This window comes from Corythoichthys intestinalis, chromosome 1, assembly GCF_030265065.1.
Source record: "Corythoichthys intestinalis isolate RoL2023-P3 chromosome 1, ASM3026506v1, whole genome shotgun sequence".
In the NCBI taxonomy this organism is placed as follows: Eukaryota; Metazoa; Chordata; class Actinopteri; order Syngnathiformes; family Syngnathidae; genus Corythoichthys; species Corythoichthys intestinalis.
The window spans coordinates 29,341,109-29,360,852 of record NC_080395.1 but is presented as its reverse complement, the minus strand read 5'-3'; the positions used below and the strand labels follow the sequence as shown (position 1 = coordinate 29,360,852).

The window sequence follows — 19,744 nt, the reverse complement described above, 5'->3', positions numbered from 1 at the left end:
AGTTAAACTGGATCTGATAAACAGTAAATAACCTACGTAACCCCTTCATACCTGCATTTTTTCTGCTGGGGAAAAAAAAAAAAAAAAAAAAAAAAACTTCACATTTTTATTCCACTCAAATACCAGAACAAAGTACAATTTTTTAGGTCAGGGATATTTCGTGCTTTTATTAGTTATTTTCAATGTTAATGTTACGTTGTTTTTAATGAAAAATGAGCAGTTACTTTTGCGAGTTGCGTTCTGTCTCAGCCATTTCCAAGAGCCAAAAATAGAAAGAGGGTGTGCCTAACCTCATGATCTGATTTCAATAGGTTTCATCCAATCATCTCCCAGAAGTGGCAATAGCAACTAAATTCAGTGTATATATTTATTTAGCGACACAAACGAGCCATGTACTTCAGCAGCATGCTAAGCTCTGAAGGGGTTAATTATCCAGCTGTCTGGATGATGTGGTGCTGCGCTGCCTCCCACAGGTCAGTTTTGGTAACATTTCAAAATTGGGGCTACTGTGGGAGATATCTTGTGTATGGTGTGCTGAATTGGTCATTTCAAGTACGTCACAAGCATTGAGCAGTAAGCTGTCTGTGATCTCTCCCATTTAAAGAATTGCTAAGAAGCAAATAAAATACGTGTGAACTGCACCAATTTCGCAGAACAAGAAATCAAGTCATCAATAAAAAAACAAATAGCTGGCCAGTATTCAATGGAAGAATGAGTGCAGAGATATTTAATAAAATTCTTTATTCATAAACTTGATGCAAGTTTACAAATTACTTTACATGGTCAAATTCACCCTTGCAATGGGGGTCACAAAACAAAAAAACGGAACCGAAAGCAAAGCATGCTAACCAGTGCATAACTTAAGAAGCCGGGGGACAATCGCGGTTTAGCACTGGTTCCGACTTCGGATCAGAATTGGTCTCGGGGGGGGGAAAGGTTGGCCCCATGGGAAGCTGCTTTCAGTGCACATTAGACTTTGGGTCAGCAATCAACAGAAAGGTAAAAGTTTAAAATATTGGGTTGGAATTCGTAACATTGTCGAACCTGATTCCACACTTAGTGCAATGGAAACCCACTGCAAAGTGCCAAAAAAGTGTTGCTCTGTTAATGACGTTGCCTTTGAACTTGAGCTGAGAAAAGTAACGGCACAAAAATCCAGAATGAGATGCTAATTGTCTTGAGATTTGAGTTTCAAACTCTTAAAACGTTGACATTGCCAAAGAACGGATGTTACGCCTCAATACAAAAAGGCTTCATTTTGCCTTTCAGTAACTTTGAGGGATGTATTAACATGCACGGCAATGATCAGAATGAGGATTTTGAAGATCCTTAGCTACGTTTGTGGGATGTATTCCTGAGTTTGCAACCCCCTTACCCACTCCTCCCTCCCGAAAGAATAACAGCGTGCACGCACATGGCGACGACACGAGGCGGCTGATTTGTCCTTTTTCTTTTTTTTTTTCAGAAAGGAATGATGAAATTCTTCACAAATTATGTCCACACTGATCGCTTAGTACCCTGGTTCGGTCTCAATAAAAAATAAGATGTCAAATGTGTGGTGGTCTCAGTCCAAACTAAAAATGTGAACCGAACTTGCGATGAAGCTTCTTATGCTTTAGAATGTTCTACTTCAAAACAAAAGCAACACCAACGACCACCCGTGAAGGGAGTGTGTTAAATGGAATGAACACAGAACAGGAATCACTTGAGATCTGCGCAAAAGGTTTCAGTGATCGTAATAGTGAGGTGCAAAGGTCAGACTATTGCTGCGAGTTCAGGAACACGAAAACACCATCAAGGACAACTTGGAATGTCACTTTCCCCCCACCTCCAGATGTCCACAAAGAAAGGATTGGCATCGTGGCTTGTGAGAACTAAGCCGGGCGATTAATTGATTCGATGCATAGCCTTACTGAGGTTCATCCGGTTAGAGGAATGACCAAAAAAAAAAAAAAAAAAGAAGCCAAAACCCTCTGGAATGTGAATGACAGTTGTGATAAAGAGGTGCCATCAAACAAAAGGGGTCAATGTCCCCTTTTACACTGCCTGTAAAACCCCGCATTTATCTGCCCTGTAATCCCATCCCTGTGTCACTGCCAAGGATGAACAGCATCGACACGGACGGGTGGGAAGGAAGTCAACACGCCAATTTTCGGGCTCCGGAGGTAGCCTCGGGAGCCGTGATAGAAGTGAGATTCCACCTGCGTGTGAGGTATTCCACAAATGTCGGGAAGGAGGCAGCGAAGTTTAAGACCTGACCATTTCCCAGTAATTGTCCCATGTTCTGTTGTGGCTCCAATATAGGCAATTTGTGGATGGGTTTCTGTGTAAAAGAGGCTGTTGTCTTCTTGATTACAAATCAATATTAAAAAGAATATAAGGGGGGGAAACTCAGCAGTAGTCATTTGTCTTACATAAGATATGGCATACTTAATTTCCTTATGCAAGAGCATCCGTTTCGCAACTTCTTCATTCCAAGAGGGAAGCTGCTGTTGATAGTTGCGGCCCATACGGGTGTATACAGTCTCAGGGGCCGGGACCAGGTTACATTATAAACATCCTCTCGCAGAAATACACATGTACACGTTTACAATGTAGCATTAAAATTGACGTGATTACAGCGTGAGCCGATGCAGTCCAATTCGGTCCTTTTTTTTTTGTGTGGAATTCTTAATGCCAGCTTCAAGCTGACAAAGCAAAGTTCTCTTGACCTGGAGTCGTTAGGTTTTGAAAGACGTCCAAAGACAAGCTGGCATGTCCTATGTGGAAGGTACGTAGATATGTTATTTCAGCATGTGGTCCGCAACAGGTTCTGGAGCCAAATGGAAACCATCACATTACAAATGAGCCTCGCAGATGGGCGAGTCAGCGGTATTCCATTTCTGTTGGGAGATAAATATGTGATGTCCAAAGAAGAGGCTGGTATATTTGATTATGTGCTTGTTTCTGGTTGAGGAATTTTGGCTTGGAGTTCACAAAATGTTCAAAAGAGCGCAAAAAAAGTTGAGAAAAAAAAAATCGGTTGCAAGGAAAATAAATCTAGAGCAGGAAGGGTGGGTGTATCTTTAGCCATCCTCTTTTGGGGGTGTGTACCATCCTGGAGGCAAAAAGCAACAACAGATTTAGTACACGTGCATGTATAGATCACCATTTTGGGTGGTACCAAAGTCAGTTTAACGAGAGGGTAAAAAAACAATGTACAGAGTAAAGTAAAACTATTCTGGCAAAATACCATATTACAGAACACAAATATTGTGAGGAAATTTATGAGGATTGGAAAAGTAATCTAAAAATATAAGAGGTGTTATTAAAAGAAAATGTCGGTCTAAGAGAAACTACATAGAGGTAGTCCCCGGGTTACGACGTACCTGCCTTACGTGACTTTGACGCGTGTCTCGTCCGCTGTTTCTCCAGTCTTTTTTTTTTTTATAGGCGTAACAGCCTCTCGTCCGCCACCTCTCAGCATTGATTGTAAGTAAAGTATATCATTTGTCATTTATTTTGGTATTTATTAGGTCTAATTAAACTAAATGGTTAAGCTCTACGGTAATTGCTAGCATTACATTATATTATAGATTATGTATGGTCCGCTTTCCTGTGTTGCACTCTGACTTGTTTGACGTGACGCCAGCACAATTTTCTGTTAGTTTCGAGCATTGCTTTCATGTTGGGAAGTGGGGGTGAAGGCCAGTTAACGTTTCAAGAAGGCAGAAAAAGGTAAACGGCTTGAACTCGCTATTAGCCTGCTAGCTTATTGAGCAGCATTAGTTTTCATCGCTGGACCAATGCCACTAATAGCTGCTGTTTTCATGTTGAATTGCCCAAGATTTGGACCTTATTTCCCATGGTACTATTGTGCAGCCATTGAGTTATGTTTTTGTCAGCAAATGTGTCTCTATTGATTTACCGTAATTTCCCGAATATAACGCGCACTTTTCCCCCCAAAATCAACTGGTAAACTCATGGTGCGCATTATAAACGGGTACATGGATGGAGACAGAAATATATATGTATTACATATATATATAAAGAGATTTTTTTTCATTGACACGGCCACGTTGTGTTGAAGAAACGCATGTGGCCACCCGTTGCCGACCATTACGGTACGTGACGTCACCGTTTTGTTTCGGTAATACTTCACTCTAATCGGCCGAATGATTTCGTCTGTGTTAAATTCTGCTTTTTTCACTCTTCATAAAGCACAGAATTTAGTTTCTTGAACTCATTTGAGTCGACGTTTATTGCAGCTCCGCAATTCGGACCATAACAAATGTAAGGACACACTTCCTGTGTCCGTCAACTATATCGGTCCCTCGGGAAACTCAAACCCAAATAACAATAGTTCCTTTTGTTACTTCTCGTGCTGACAGCTATGAGCTCTCACGGATTTCCGACTTACGTTATCACTTTCATTTTACCGTATCAATCCATGGAAGAAACATTTATTCATCATGAGGAAACGAGCAAGTTATACTGCAGCCTTTATAAGAAAAGTCAGATCTGTTTTGTTTTCTCCTAGATTCTGGTAAGTTGGAGAAGTTGTCAAATCATATTATTACCGTAAATATTGTCAGTTCACGTTAATGTTTTGAACTACCAATATGCTATGCTTGTGCTGTATTTCACCAGTCAGTAAAATGACATCTCTGTATCTGTACACAAGCTCTGTTTTCTTGTATTCTTCTATTTATTGGTGCTAAAATTAGGGTGCGCGTTATAAACGGGTACAATAATTTTCCCTAGATTTTACAAGTAAATTTGGGGTGCGCATTATACACGGGTGCGCCTTATATTCGGGAAATTACGGTACTGTATTGCATTATTGTACGCTCTTTGTCATTATTGTATTTTATTTTCTAATAGTGTGTTCATAGTTTGACGGTGACAAATTAATAAATGTCAGTTGTAAGAATAACTATGGTGTGATTGGTGTTACCAGAAGGAAGTAATATCTATTCATCTTATTTTTTACTTTGTTTTATTAATATGACATATAAAATATGTTATTGGATAGTTATTTTTAGATTTAGAGGGTATTTAGAGGTACTTAAAGGGTTAATTTCGACTTACATGGAAATTCGGGTTACGTCGCCAGCATAGGAAGGGACGTCCTTCATAACCCGGGGACTACCTGTATAATGTTGTTTAAATAATACGGACATTTGCAATATTAAATTAGAACAATTATCAAACAAATGTAATCACAGGGAGTCTTCGAGTTACGAATTAGTTCCGTTCCAACGCTGGCGATGTAACCCGAATTTCTGCTCAAGTCGGATTTCAACGTTATGGTACTTTGTATAAAAAAAATGGAATACGGCAAAGAATCAGATTGCATGTATTTTTAAGGTTGCAATGTAAATGGGTGGACCGCTGTGTTTTAAATGCTGTCCCTAAAACGGGATGGACACGAAGGATGTTGTTTTGGTTTCGTTTTTTGTTGGCATTGATTATGGCTTACAGTAATTGTGTTCCAGGCTTTCGGTTCCTAATAAACCACTGAAAACTAACGAATTTGGTACGGTCCTCACACATACTAGAATATACAAACCGGATACGGTTGAAGTTGGAAAATTGTGTAAAATGTAAATAAAAACAAAATACAAGGATTTGAAAATCCTTCTCAACCCATATTCAATTGAATACACTACAAAGACAACATATTTAATGTTCAAACTGATAATTATTATTTGGCAAAAAACAATTAAGTTTAACTTAGAATTTCATGGTTGCAACACGTCCAGTACAAGTTGGGAAAGGTGGCAAAAAATACTGAGAAAGCTGAGAAAAGCTCATCAAACACCTATTTAGAACATCCCACATGTGATCAGGCTAATTGGGAACAGGTGGGTACCATAAAAGGAGCCTCCCCAAACATGCTCAGTCATTCACAAGCAAGGATGGGGCGAGGTTCACCACTTTGTCCACAACTGCATGAGAAAATAGTTGAACAGTTTAAGAACAACATTTCTCAAAGCAAAATTGCAAGGAATTGAGGGATTTCAACATCTACGGTCCATAATATCATCAAGAGGTTCAGAGAATCTGGTGAAATCAATGCACGTAAGCGCCACGGCCGGAAACAGAGATTGAATGACCGTGACCTTCGATCCCTCAGACGGCACTGCCTTAAAAACCGACATGAGTGTGTAAAGGATATCACCAAACGGGCTCAGGAAAACTTCAGAAAAGCATTGTCAGTAAATACAGTTCGTCACTACATCAGTAAGTGCGGGTTGAAACTCTTGCCAGAAGCTTGTGGATGGCTACCAAAAGCACCTAATTGAAGTGAAAATGGCCAAGGGACATGTTACCAAATATTAGCGCTGCTGTATGTTAGGCCTGAACGATATTGGAAAAAACTATTGCTGCGATTTTTTGGGGGTTTGCGATATATTGCGATATTATATTGCGATAATAAAAAAAATGTATATATATTTTTTTCAAGGAATTTTCACAAGATGACTTAAATAGCTGTTTGGAAAGACTTTAGATGACTCACCGTCACCACAGTGTACAGTCATCCCTTGTTTTTCGCGGTTAATGGGGACCAGAACCCGCCGCGATAAGTGAAAAACCGCGAAGTAGCGCACCTCCCCATTTTTTTTTTGTGTGTGTTTTTTGTGTCCAATGTATTTATTCAGATTTAGTATTGGAAAGAGATACATATAAGACATGTTTTTTTCTCACTTTTCCCCCCAAAGTGATTTAAAAAATGTATATAAATAAATGGTTTTTAAGCACTTCAAATGTCATAATTATGATAAGTTTAAAACATAACTGTCCAACCAAATCATTTTTGAACAAGAATAAAGTACTGTAGCAGATAAATGCTTGGCTTTATTAAATGCTTCTGTTTATCTACTTTAGCTGTGACCGTTGAAGTGACATGTAGAAATTTCAAACTCCTCATGATCACTTCTGGCATTTAAAGGTCTCCAACGTCCCCACAGTACACACATTCATTCCAGCGCGGCTTCCTTACAACTGTTTAACAAGTTAAACGATGGTTGACAGATGCCCGTGTGAAGTCTGCTTCTTTGGCCAGATCAAAGCCATCGTTGTGCCGCAGTGACTGAGAGGATCAAAAGGCTGGGAGCGGGAGGGTAGGAGGCTGTGCGCAGACCAGAAAGTGAGGCGTATGCGGATAAAAAAAAAAAAAAAAGAAAAACTATCGCACGTGCTTGCGATGGGACTATTGCGCACACGCACATCGCGATGGCGATGTTTAAACGATATATCGTTCAGGCTTACTGTATGTATATTTTTGACCCAGCAGATTTGATCACTTTTTCCGTTAACCCATAATAAAGTCATAAAAGAACCAAACTTCATGAATGTTTTTTTGTGACAAAGAAGTATCTGTTCCAATCACTCTATCGGAGAAAAATAAGAGTTGTAGAAATAACTGGAAACTCAAGAGAGCCTTGACATTATGTTCTTCACAAGTGTATGTAAATTTTTTTACCACAACTGTATGCATTTATTATTTAGTTGAGAAGTATATTTAGCAGTTTCTTTGAGTAGGAATATGTGTTTGAACGATTTGTTAAGCGCTTTGTAAAAAACAACCTCGTATGGCGTTTAAGCTAGCGGAATTTTGGTATATCCAGTTGTTCTTTTGTTGTACTTAGACTAAGTCAGGTATTTTAATTTAGTTTGAATGCATTCATTGCTGTTGTGAAATAAAAATGCAATTTTGCTTTTTTTTTGCAACACTGAGGAATTTTATTTTGCATTCACATTTAATGCTCTTTTGAAAGTGCAATCTTAGCAAGCAAAAATAAATGTTATTGCAGTCATAAACGTTTGTTTCTGTTGTACGTCTTCTAAAATTTATTCTGCAACACATTAAATGTCCGTATTGTGATTACTCGATTATTCGAACGAAATAATCGATTACCTAAAAAATCTATAGCTGCAGCCCTAGTCTAAACGCAGCATACCTTTATCGATGTTCGTCGGTCTTTCTCCAATGTTTTTATAATGTTAAGCGCCGTTTCCACTGTAATTGTTTTTGGCTAAAACAACCAGCTGACTTCTTTGGAGCCATAATGTGAAAAAAGGATAGTGAAAAAGGCAAGGATACTCCCGGTGCGCAAACACAAGTAATCACCATGCACTAGGTGGGGACTAAATGGCAAACAAGCCACGGGCAAAGTAGCTTTGAAACGTCGGAGGTTGAGGACATCGTTACCCGAGGACTCCCTGTACATGGTTAACTCATTGGCTGCCACTGATGGTTATAAAACATACAATCCGTTTAAACTGGGACCGCTGGAAGTGAATGATCGCCAACCCTCCCAGTTAAAATGGATGATTTTGAGGGCTAAACATTTCACTGTCAAAGAGACGTGTATATGATGTGACAGCAGTCACAGTTTCAAGGTTATTCAAGAGAACTTGCGCCATCCCTTGGGTTGTTGATCAAGCTCAAGTGGCGTGAGAAGCCTTCAGTCCTCTTGCAAATATGCTTTTATTGCCACAATGAAGAGTTCCCTTCAGACAGCATTTCAGTGGTGGCTTTTTGAATGTGAACACATTAATATTGCTCTTTTACCATCGCCTTTTTTGTATTTCAACTAACAGACTCTTCGAGTGTTGTTTTGGTGCCAGACTTTCTGGCGAGAGAATTCTCAGCCGTCTGTGCTGTGACTTAATGGGGGCGACCACTCAACAGCACTTTTAACTCTCTAGCACCATTTTAACGATTTGATAAACTGAATTCTAAGAAGAGTGGAGGAACTGTAATGGTGGTTAAACGTTGGTTTAGAAAATGGAGTACCAACCGTTCTTTTCGTGGATCTGGACCAGGGATTTGTAGGACTGCTGTGCTCTGGCTAGATTGTACTGGTTCTGCAAGGATTGATAAAACAAGGTCACACTAGGTATAATAACATATGAGCCACATCAACAGACCTCTCAATCATTAAAACTAAGAAAAATGAGAATGTCAAACAACATCTAATTACACGACTCAATGGACAATAATTATAGCAAATCAGTTGTATTACAAGTGGTGTGTATTGCCCCATATCTGTAGATAGGATTTGTATCAATTCAATCCTGATTAATACCAAAACTACACATTAAGACAGTTATTGCGATATTCGTATATCACGTTAGAAAAAACTAATCAAAATAGACATAAAAGTACATTTATATCAATTTATTCTTGAAACCTCATCCAGCACTCAAGTAAACATGTTTTTGTTTTGTTTGAACAACATATGGCTTTTATTAGAACATGTTCTCTTTTTTTAGTGCCAACCAGCTTTAGTCCAAAGCTGCTTAAAAAAAAAAATCATAAAAGATGTATAGCATATTAATAACGAACAATTATTTGAAAACAAAAGAATGGCAGGTCAAAACACTAGCTTGAGCATCCAGGTTTACCAACCACCACAGGGCCAAAAGCCCCAAAATAACTTGGTGTTTCTGCAGTATTTCTTTTGCATTGTACACCTTCTTTGTGGCTCCAGTCACACTCCATGCCTCAGTTTTTGCATAAAAAGCCAAAATGAGCCCAAATTTTAGACTTATAAGGTACTTTGGGGCATCACGCATCTCCATCTCCGTCATGTTGAAATGTTTGCTTCGTAGCGCCAATTCTCTTGAGAATATAGTGTAACGAAGCCACCCGGGAAAAAAACTCGCGAGATGATGTTACTAGCGATATTAGAATTGCGTGATGTAATATCGCGATATATCTCAGAATTGAGCCATTGAGTTATACTCATATATTATTACTCATATATTACTACTCTTAACAATGCTTAATACAAGCATATGCATTAGGCCTGAATGATAGTGGAAAAAACTATTGCTGCGATTTTTGGGGGTTTGCGATATATTGCGATATTATATTGCAATATTATATTGCGATATTAAAAAAAAATACATATTTTTTTAAAATAAATTTTTACTAGATGACTTGAATAGCTGTTTGGAAAGACTTTGGATGACTCATCATGATCACAGTGTACAGTATTCCATCATTTTTCGCGGTTAATAGAGACCAGAACTCACCGCGATAAGTGAAAAACAGCGAAGTAGCGCATACCATACATTTTTTGTGTATGTGTGTGCTCAATGTATTTATTCTGATCTAGCACTGGAAAGAGATACATATAAGACATATTTTTTCTCACTTTTTTCCCCCAAAGTATGATTTAAAAAAATATATATATATATATTAGGGCTGTCAAAATTATCGCGTTAACAGGTGGTAATTAATTTTTTTAATTAATCACGTTAAAATATTTGACGCAATTAACGCACATGGCCCGCTCAGATTGAAATAACAGAAGTGTAATGTCCGCTTGTTACTTGTTTTTCTTTATTTGGCGCCCTCTGCTGGCGCTTGGGTCCAAATGATTTTATGGGTTTGGGGAGTGAGAATGGCAATGACATCAACAATGGCGAGCTACTAGTTTATTTTTTGATTGAAAATTTTACAAATTTTAATAAAACGAAAACATTAAGAGGGGTTTTAATATAAAATTTCTATAACTTGTACTAACATTTATCCTTTAAGAACTACAAGTCTTTCTATTCATGGATCGCTTTAAGAGAATGTTAATAATGTTAATGCCATCTTGTTGATATGTGGTTATAACAAACAAATACAGTACTTGTGTACCGTATGTTGAATGTATATATCCGTCTTGTGTCTTATCTTTTCATTCCAACAATAATTTACAGAAAAATATGGCATATTTTATAGATGCTTTGAATTGGGATTAATTGCGATTAATTACGATTAATTAATTTTTAAGCTGTAATTAGCTCGATTAAAAATTTTTATCGTTTGACAGCCCGAATATATATATATATATATATATATATATATATATATATACATATATATACATATATATACATACACAATCACCGGCCACTTTATTAGCTACACCATGCTAGTAACGGGTTGGACCCCCTTTTGCCTTCAGAACTGCCTAAATTCTTCGTGGCATAGATTCAACATGGTGCTGAAAGCATTCCTCAGAAAGTTTGGTCCATATTGACATGATGGTATCACACAGTTGGTGCAGATTTGTCGGCTGCACATCCATGATGTGAATCTCTCATTCCACCACAAACCAAAGATGCTCAATTGGATTGAGATCTGGTGACTGTGGAAGCCATTTGAGTACAGTGAACTCATTGTCATGTTCAAGAACCAGTCTTGAGTTGATTCCAGCTTATGACATGGCGCATTATCCTGCTGAAAGTAGCCATCAGAAGCTGGGTACATTGTGGTCATAAAGGGATGGACTTCGTCAGCAACAATACTCGAGTAGGCTGTGGCGTTCCAACGATGCTCAATTGGTACCAAGGGGCCCAAAGCGTGCCAAGAAAATATTCCCCACACCATTACACCACCACCACCAGCCTGAACCGTTGCTACAAGGCAGGATGGGTCCATGCTTTCATGTTGTTTTACGCCAAATTCTGACCCAACCATCCGAATGTCACAGCAGAAATCGAGACTCATCAGAACAGGCAACATTTTTCCAATCTTCTATTGTCCAATTTTGATGAGCTTGTGCAAATTGTAGCCTCAGTTTCCTGTTCTTAGCTGAAAAGAGTGGCACCCGGTGTGGTCTTCCGCTGCTGTAGCCCATCTGCCTCAAAGTTCGACGTACTGTGCTTTCAGAGATGCTCTTCTGCCTACCTTGGTTGTAATGGGTGGTTATTTGAGTTACTGTTGCCTTTCTATCAGCTCGAACCAGTCTGGCCATTCTCCTCTGACCTTTGTACTCTGTGACCTATGTATGTATGTATGTATGTATATGTATATATATATATATATATATATATATATATATATATATATATATGTATATATATATATATATATACACACATGAATGGGAGATTCACATCATGGATTTTTTTTTTTAATAATAAATGCTTTTTAAGCACTTCAAATGTAATAATTATGATCAGTTTAAAACATAACTGTCCCACTGAATCATTTTTAAACAAGAATAAAGTACTGTAGTAGAAAAATGCTTGGCTTTATTAAATGCTTCTGTTTACCTAACATGGCTGTGACTATTGGAGTGACATGTAGAAATTACAAACTCCTCATAACCACTTCTGGCGTTTATTTTATATGTCTCGAACGTCACCACATTCTCCCTCCACAGACAAACACATTTATTCCAGCCCGTGCTTCCTAGCAGAAACTGCTTAAGAAGTTTAACGATGATTGACAGATTGCTGCCTGGCTTCTTTGGCCAGATCAAAGCCATCGTTAACTTTAATAAGCAAGTGCCGCAAATTTTAATAAGCAAGTGCCGTAGTGACTGAGGGGCCGTTTACATGGTGACTCTCCGAGAATACGAAAAATTTCAAATTTGCATTTGCGTCTCCATTTGAACAATGTCGCAATTCCGCATGAAAACGATGTAGTACTCATGCCAGGCCCTAGGGGGCAGTGCAGATTTACAGGGCGACAGAGAATGATGCACTTTGACCCCATCAAGCTCCCTCAGCCTGTAAAAAAATATGCCCGCCCACTCGAAGCAATCTTATTTTTCTTTTGGTCAAAAAGGCACAAACATTGAAACATTCAACATATTTAATTTAAAAATATTATTAAAACGGTAAATTAAAGCCCACATTCTGCCATATTTGCTGTTTTTAATGTTTAGTAGCACCGCTGCGCAAGCCCAATGTGACGTCTACGAGTGCTGACGTTAACGGCACGGTTTTGCGCCGCAGGAGCCTTTGATATGCATGCCGAGGAAGCCCCCCTCAACCCCCCGCAATCGGATTCTCCCACTTTGGAGGCAGAATTTAGAATTTTTCGTCTTCGCCGACACCATATGCACGCGAGGCGAGTCCGCTACTCAGTCATTGCATCTTTGTGTCGCAGAGTCGCCATGCAAACTGCCCCTGAGAGTTGGGAAAAGGGGTGAGAGAGGCTGTACGAGCGAATGAAGCAGAACAAAGGTTTGTGGATTGGGAAAAAAAACAAAACAAAACTATTGCACGTCCTTACGATGGGACTATCGCGCATGCGTACATCATGATGGCGATGTTTAAACGATATATCGTTCAGGCTTAATACGTATTATAGTTATAGAGCAATATCTTGGTTGGTTTCAATTTTTCAAAAATGCATTGTTTTAGTCAAGTTTGTGTTTTATCAATAAACTATCAAGCCCAATCCTAATTCATATGTCAGGTGTTTAGCAAAACAGCCACATTCCAATCATAAAAATCCACTCTAATGAAACAGTCTTTTAAATTACATTCAATCTATGTGGAAAAGCACTGTCAAAATTGAGTAACTGCGGCGCTAACTTACTTTATTGGCTCCAAACTGCACTCTGGCTTTTCCCTTGACTAAAGTGGCATTGATCTGCATGATAACAGACTCAATTGAATAGGCACTGCTCCAACCCTGCCCACAAGGACAATGCAGTTAGAAAGGGCCATCATTCAATTTATAAATAAAAAACAAAAAACAAACATGCAAAATAGAAATTTTCCAGATTATATGAAGAATAATTCACCTGTTTAGTGAGAAGCTCCATGCACAGGGCACCTCCTCCGAGAACGTAACTAAAGTGTACAAAAGAAGAACAGTTTACACTACATATTCCTCTTTTTGACCTTCTGGTGGTGAAAATGACATTCGACAGACTCACCCCCCAGACAACACAGGCGACACAACCCGCACGAATGGAGGATCAAATGGGAAATTATCCTAAAAGGACAGAAAATGGTACATTCAAATGACTTTCTTTTTATCTGTGGTTTTATTCCAGAAACTTCTATTTTTTCTTACTTTATAAGAGAAGTTTAATAAAATGTAATCCATTCCTTCCTTTTCCTTTAGGACTTGTAAGTCGCTGTGTAAGGGGCTGTCTGGATCCACACTGTGGGTGAATACGACACAGAATTCATTAGTCACTGCATTCCTAAACAAAGGCAAGCCACATTAACTTTTTTACTCACGTCCGTAGTTTGACGTGCCATTCGTACAAGCTGTCGTTGACCAGCTCCACCGAGTAGATGCCTGGCATGAAACGAAGGAAATACAAACTTTCATATTATTGTTATGTATCAATAATTGTTTTAAAAAAGTAATTATTATTTTCTGTTTTCGAATAGTAATATCGAAGGTATTTCACATGAAAGCTATTATTACACAACTAGAATGTTTTGCAAGGCACAAAGAGGAAAACAAATTATTATCGCCGATGAACATTTTGGAGTTTTATGAATTTGAATTACAAATATTATGACTTGAGTGCAGTGTATGAACCATTTGCCTGACGTTTGAGTGTGAATAAATCCGTGCCACAAGTGATAACACTAAAGGTAGCGCGTTGGCTTGTTCGTATATAGCTGCCAGCGATTCTAAAACAAGCATGTCTATTCTTCAAATATAAAGTGTGTGTAACACTTTATGTTGTTTGTTTAGTTTTACAGTTAACTCCCAACTGGGATGTCTGAAGTAGGACAGGAGAACATAGGTCACACTCTTGCTTAAAGCATAGACTGTAAACAAAGAACAGGACATCATCATGGTGTTCCCCAGCACCCATTTCATTCTAGCTCTTTTCTGGTCTGGGCACCGCCATAACAGCTGCAGTATTTTCCTGTTGGCATTCGTGAAGCCCATATTTGGGATTTGAGTGATAAGAGCTGTCGTCACTCTACTGTATGAGGGATAAACTGAATGCGTCGAACTGTATTAAGAGTCCGAGAGATCCTGGAAATGCAAGTGGGCCCCTATCCCCCATTATTTTATTTCTTTTAGAGATAGATTCCAATTTAACGATTGTGGGACATAAATAATTCAACCCTCAATACAGTTATGTAACTTCTAGAATGCCAGACACGATTTCACACAGTTCAACCGAATCTAAATTTTAAGGCGTTTTAGACTTATCAGACAAAATTCAATGACTCTTTTAAGACATGTTTAGTAAATTCAAGACTTTTCAAGACCACGAGCGAACACTGACTAAACTCATTCATGGCATATAGCTCTGTGTTCCGGAGTGGAAATGAGCCTACCAGTCTTGTAACTCTGAGACCTGTAGATCTCTCGGAGCTCCTTCATCAGGCGGTCTGAGGCTTGCACAGAACCAGAAACAGCTCCCTGAAAGCAAATTGGCAAATCAGTCCAGAATCATAACCAGAGCAGAAAACCAGAAATAGAAGGTAGGTAAAATGCCCACTGAATGCTAACTAGTGTCAGACTTTAGCTGGCACAGAATAGGGGAAATTAAGCCCTCTGGTATTATTCGATCTTCACCGGTAGTATTGATTTGGAAAAGACTGCGAAGAAACAAGTTTGTGAAGTTTTGCACCTTTCCCAACACAGTGCCGCTTCCACAATGCATGGCTCACTATTACATTCTATGATACTCAGTGATAGCCCACACAAAAGCACTAGCTCACATTCAAGTGGTCCTGCCTCTGGTTCTTCCGGATCTTCTCCAGGACAGCCAGATTCTCCTTCTCGATGCCATCGTCTTCAGACTTCTTGCCTTCGACGGGCTCCTCCTCTTTCATTTCATAGTGGTCCAGATCTTCTATGTCCTGGAGGCCACAACTTTAAATATGAGTCATGTTTAAAAGGTTTAGCAGCATAATTGCATGATGTTTTTCCACATATTATTGTTACAGACAGATTCTAAAATTGATTTAATTCTTTGTTCAAGATTCTACATACATCTCCATTTTTTTTGGTGATCTAAATACTTTAGATTCACTGCAGTGCAATGTTTAGCTTGAGTCACCTCAAAAAAATTTCATAAACAGGAAGTTCTCATCCAAACTGTTACCTCTCCCATCTCTTCCTCCTCCTCTTCTTCTGATGTAACCTCCTCTGTCCCATGCTAAACACAAACATAAATACTATTAGAACTTAAAGAGTCAAAGGATACTTCAGACCACAGGTCTTAATGCACAATTCTGATTTTTCTTCACATCCGTTTTTTTGGCGTGCCCGTTCAGACTGCTTTTTTTTCATTGAGCAGGTTCAAGTATTACGCATGTGCACCAACACACGCTGAGGAAACTGACCTGCATGCGCAGATGCATCAAAACAAATGACGACACACGCTGGCTCTGTTTCATTCTAGGGTGAACATATTTTGATTTCCAAAAACAGGAAACAAATAACAGACATACATAATTCCCGTTTAGCCTTATATTAATAGTTTATATGAATTGACAGAACGCATGGAAGCACTGTGCGTGCATCACACACACACACATACCTAGCCCAAGTGACTGCACTGTAGCTGGATATATTTCCAACAAGTTCACAAATGTGCCATTCTTACCTTTCGGTCCTGTCCAACAGGGCCAGCAGGGAGGGGCTGGTCCAGCATCTCCACATCTGGATGCTGGGGAAGGTTGTACAGCCGACAGAGGTCACAAATCAGCTTCTTTAACTGTTGTAACAGCTAGAGAATACATAGGCACAAGCATTATAAATGTTGAACTGAAATTGAACCTAAATTGAATAAGACAAACACAAACAAGACCATATCCTTTTGCAACAGAGGCATAAAGACTCAAAATCCACCACCACAATTTGTTCCGGTCTCAATAAATAATTTCATGCATGCTAAATTAATCAATTGGTACATACTCCTTTCTCAACAGCCAAAATGAACTGCAGAGATTAGCACATTTGTCAGACACAACCCTGTTTGTGCCGCAGTAGTAGATTAGCTTCCACATCTGCTTGTATGCGCATTGAAGTTTACGCCTGATTTTTGCACATTTAAACCTTTAATAAATAAAGCCATAGTCTTTCTGTTGCACTGGAATGCCAATTTGATATAACAACTTTAGTTCTGTGAGCATTCAAGGATGAGGCGTGCATTTTGTGGGAACATCAACTCCAAATGTGGCTATTAAAGCGGTTTTATAATTAATAAAGGTTTGGAAATGTTTCTCTATTGTAAAGTTAAGCAAATACTAAAAGAAAAACTATGTAAAAGAGTCTAATGTTAAGGTGATATTTACCAAAGTGCTGCCTCTTCTCACATCCTCCAGACGCTCCAACACTTGTGCCAAGCTGGGGTCGTCAGAGTCCACAAACCAAATAGGAGGTGTAGATGGATACGACTCCTGAACACACATGAAATGAAGCAAATACAATGCAATCATTAATAATTAGGAAGAACCTAAATTTGGTCACTGGTAATTGTTGCTCCACTTTTGGGCCAAGACATTTGTTATCAAAATGCGATGCCCAAAATAAGATGTGATGACGTAAGCAAAACAAAAACCCAGAAAGCAAGGATTCTCCTCAACTGGTTCTAATCCAACTCAAGCTAAGGTGGTGCCCGGTTACATTTCAGTGATTGTCGAGGGTCACTGAACTGGCCAGGTAACTTGCACGCAGGTATGTGCCGATTACCGGTTTCAAAGTATACTGTGGTATGAAAACGTCAAGGTTTCAAAACCGCAAAACTTTTCCTGTCATTCGGTCCCTACAGTATTAGCTATTTTTAATGTCCCAAAAAATGCAGGGAGAAATCCCTTGCTTGCAGCTGCAAGGCTCAACCCTCCCCCACCGGTTGTTGCTCAGTGTCAGTGAGTCAGCTGTGCTACACAATGGCTGAAGGAGGTGAAACTCCAGAACTTTTTACCCCAATCTAAGAAAACAAAATTGCTGGTAGGGGAATAATTCAGCCACAGAAAAGTTAGATGGCCGTGGCTTAGAGGAGGAGTGCCAGCCGACCTGCAAAACATGTTTGCGGAGGGTGGAGGCAACACCTTCAATATGATTTCACATTTATACAAAATTAAAGGTTAGTAAATTCTGTCATGAACCTTTCCCACCAGCTACGAGAGTCAACTCCAGCATTTTTAGTGTGTCTCCAGCGGTGGTCAAACATTTTTTTCTCTCTGGCAACTGTGTTGAGAAAGAGTGTGTGTGTGTGTGGAGGGGGGGGGGGGTTGTATAATGTAATCATGATACGAGTCATACACAAGTGCTTTTTATGCAAAACAATTCTGATGGTAATAATGTTGAGCTGTGGCTATGGGTTTTCGCTGACTTAAAGGATTGTATTTATTTTTATTTTATTCAGAATATTTCAGTTATTTTTAAATTTTATTTTAACATTATAAAGTTATGTTCCAATTTGCTAATGTTTTGAAAAATAAAAATCCAGTTCAATGGAGAATTTTTACTTCGTTACATCACTGAGTTAAGCTGTGTGAGATCATGATGTGTGCTATGACAAATTGTCCAACTCACTTTACTGGTCTGTTGACTTGTTTCCTGTAAAGTATATACATTTAGTACTGTTCACCTGTACATGCGTGTGACATACTGACAATTCAAATGTTAACCCATGTAACTCTTTTTTGTGACGTTTTGTTTGGTATTGAGCCGTATTAAATTTGATTTCCAATGTAAAATATATGCCTCGATTCAATGTTTTGTCAAAGGAGGTGACGCAGGTGACAACCTTTGCGTAGTTCGGCGTGCTTAGTTTTTAATGTAGTTTATGAATTCATGTAACGTTTATTAAATTCTGCTGCTTCCACATCATTCAGGATTGGTCAAACCAGTACTTGTATATTGGAGTACTGAAGGTTAAATTAAAATGAGGATGAATAAAGTAGCCATCCAGCTGACTGCATATTTCCCTGCGTGGCAAAAGCACATAGCGTTAGCACTGTGTATGCTACTTAGCTAGCAATTTCTTCGGCTAAGGGTTAGCTTCCCTGCTAACCCCCTTATAAACATGTCAAACGCTTCTACCGTACACACCGTTATGTTACAGTGGATAATCAGCAGCTTTTCCCCGGTTACGTTGAACTGACAGCTCAGCTCGTCAGGCTTCCAGTCGATAATCCGGAATCGTTCGTGGTTTGGGTCGAAAATGGACTCCAAAAACTTCAGTTCGGCCTTCAGCCCCGACACCGACATCTTCCACGCATCTCCGGCCGGGCCGCTTGGGGAGGGGGAGAAGAAGCGGGGGCTTGAAAGGCTCGAAGCTAGCTCAAGCCACAAGAAAAAATAGAATTCAATTGAAATTATATATCCGGGTGTATTTTCTGAGACAAACAGTGTGTTGCTAGAGTTCCCCCGTGCGAGTCCAAACAAGCCAGTGCTTTCTGTAGAAAGCGTCAGGTTCAAGTTAATCACGATTGGGTATTTTTTCACCGACGTAGCGGCTAATGTTAGCGCTTAGCACGTTAGCATGCTAGTCCGCTGTTGTTGTCTTTCCGTCTATTGTTGTTGCCCGCTTCTGGTGACAACTGTCCTAAAAGGCTGCAAAGCGGCGTCCGCTCATCTCGTCCGTTCGCTCCCATGGCACGGCGCCTTCGTTATTCATCCAAGTGGCGGGCGAGCGCACGGTTCGACCCGCTACCCCGCTGTGGGTGGAAATAATCCGCCGGAGGAGGGACACTGTTTTTCATCCCGGTTCATCTACTGTTAGTGTAGTTGCCCTCTCTGTTGGGGTTTAAAGATGGCGTTCCGCAATATCGTCGTTCCCGCAGCATCCCACAATTCACCGCGTCCTCTCTCTTTGCTCAACGACAAAAGTTTAACCAACGTTAAATTTTTAAAGTTTCATTCATTAAATACATTAACAATTGTCATTTATGAATTCTCTATTATACCATTAAAATAAGTGACAATTATTTCTTGAATAAATTTAGCCCGAATGCTACTTAATTGTCAATGTCAACTCTTTTTGGGCAGATGGCAATTTTGGTAATTAAAAATAGGGCTGCA

The 19,744-nt window shown here is 39.3% G+C and overlaps 1 protein-coding gene across 1 annotated transcript; it reads right to left on the bottom strand.

Moving 5' to 3' along the window:
- Window positions 1-678: 678 nt before the first annotated feature.
- Window positions 679-19,512, bottom strand: LOC130924372 (ubiquitin-conjugating enzyme E2 Q2-like). Its single transcript, XM_057850906.1, has 13 exons — window positions 18,773-19,512; window positions 17,011-17,115; window positions 16,320-16,442; window positions 15,816-15,869; window positions 15,430-15,570; window positions 15,043-15,127; window positions 13,975-14,035; window positions 13,805-13,895; window positions 13,665-13,723; window positions 13,530-13,578; window positions 13,322-13,417; window positions 8,790-8,856; window positions 679-3,097 (listed from the first exon to the last, which is right to left on the bottom strand). The coding sequence occupies exons 1-13, from the start codon at window positions 18,929-18,931 to the stop codon at window positions 3,066-3,068; spliced, it is 1,122 nt and encodes a 373-aa protein (XP_057706889.1). The 5' UTR covers window positions 18,932-19,512; the 3' UTR covers window positions 679-3,065.
- Between the last annotated feature and the right edge of the window lie 232 nt (window positions 19,513-19,744).

Excerpts from the sequence above, each read along its gene's own strand:
- LOC130924372 (XM_057850906.1), bottom strand. The coding sequence starts at position 18,931 with ATGTCGGTGTCGGGGCTGAAGGCCGAACTGAAGTTTTTGGAGTCCATT. Across the intron at positions 14,036-15,042 it reads GTCTCAGAGTTACAAGACTG|GCATCTACTCGGTGGAGCTG; the intron begins GTAGGCTCATTT and ends GTTTCATGCCAG. Across the intron at positions 13,896-13,974 it reads TGGCACGTCAAACTACGGAC|TGTGGATCCAGACAGCCCCT; the intron begins GTGAGTAAAAAA and ends ATTCACCCACAG.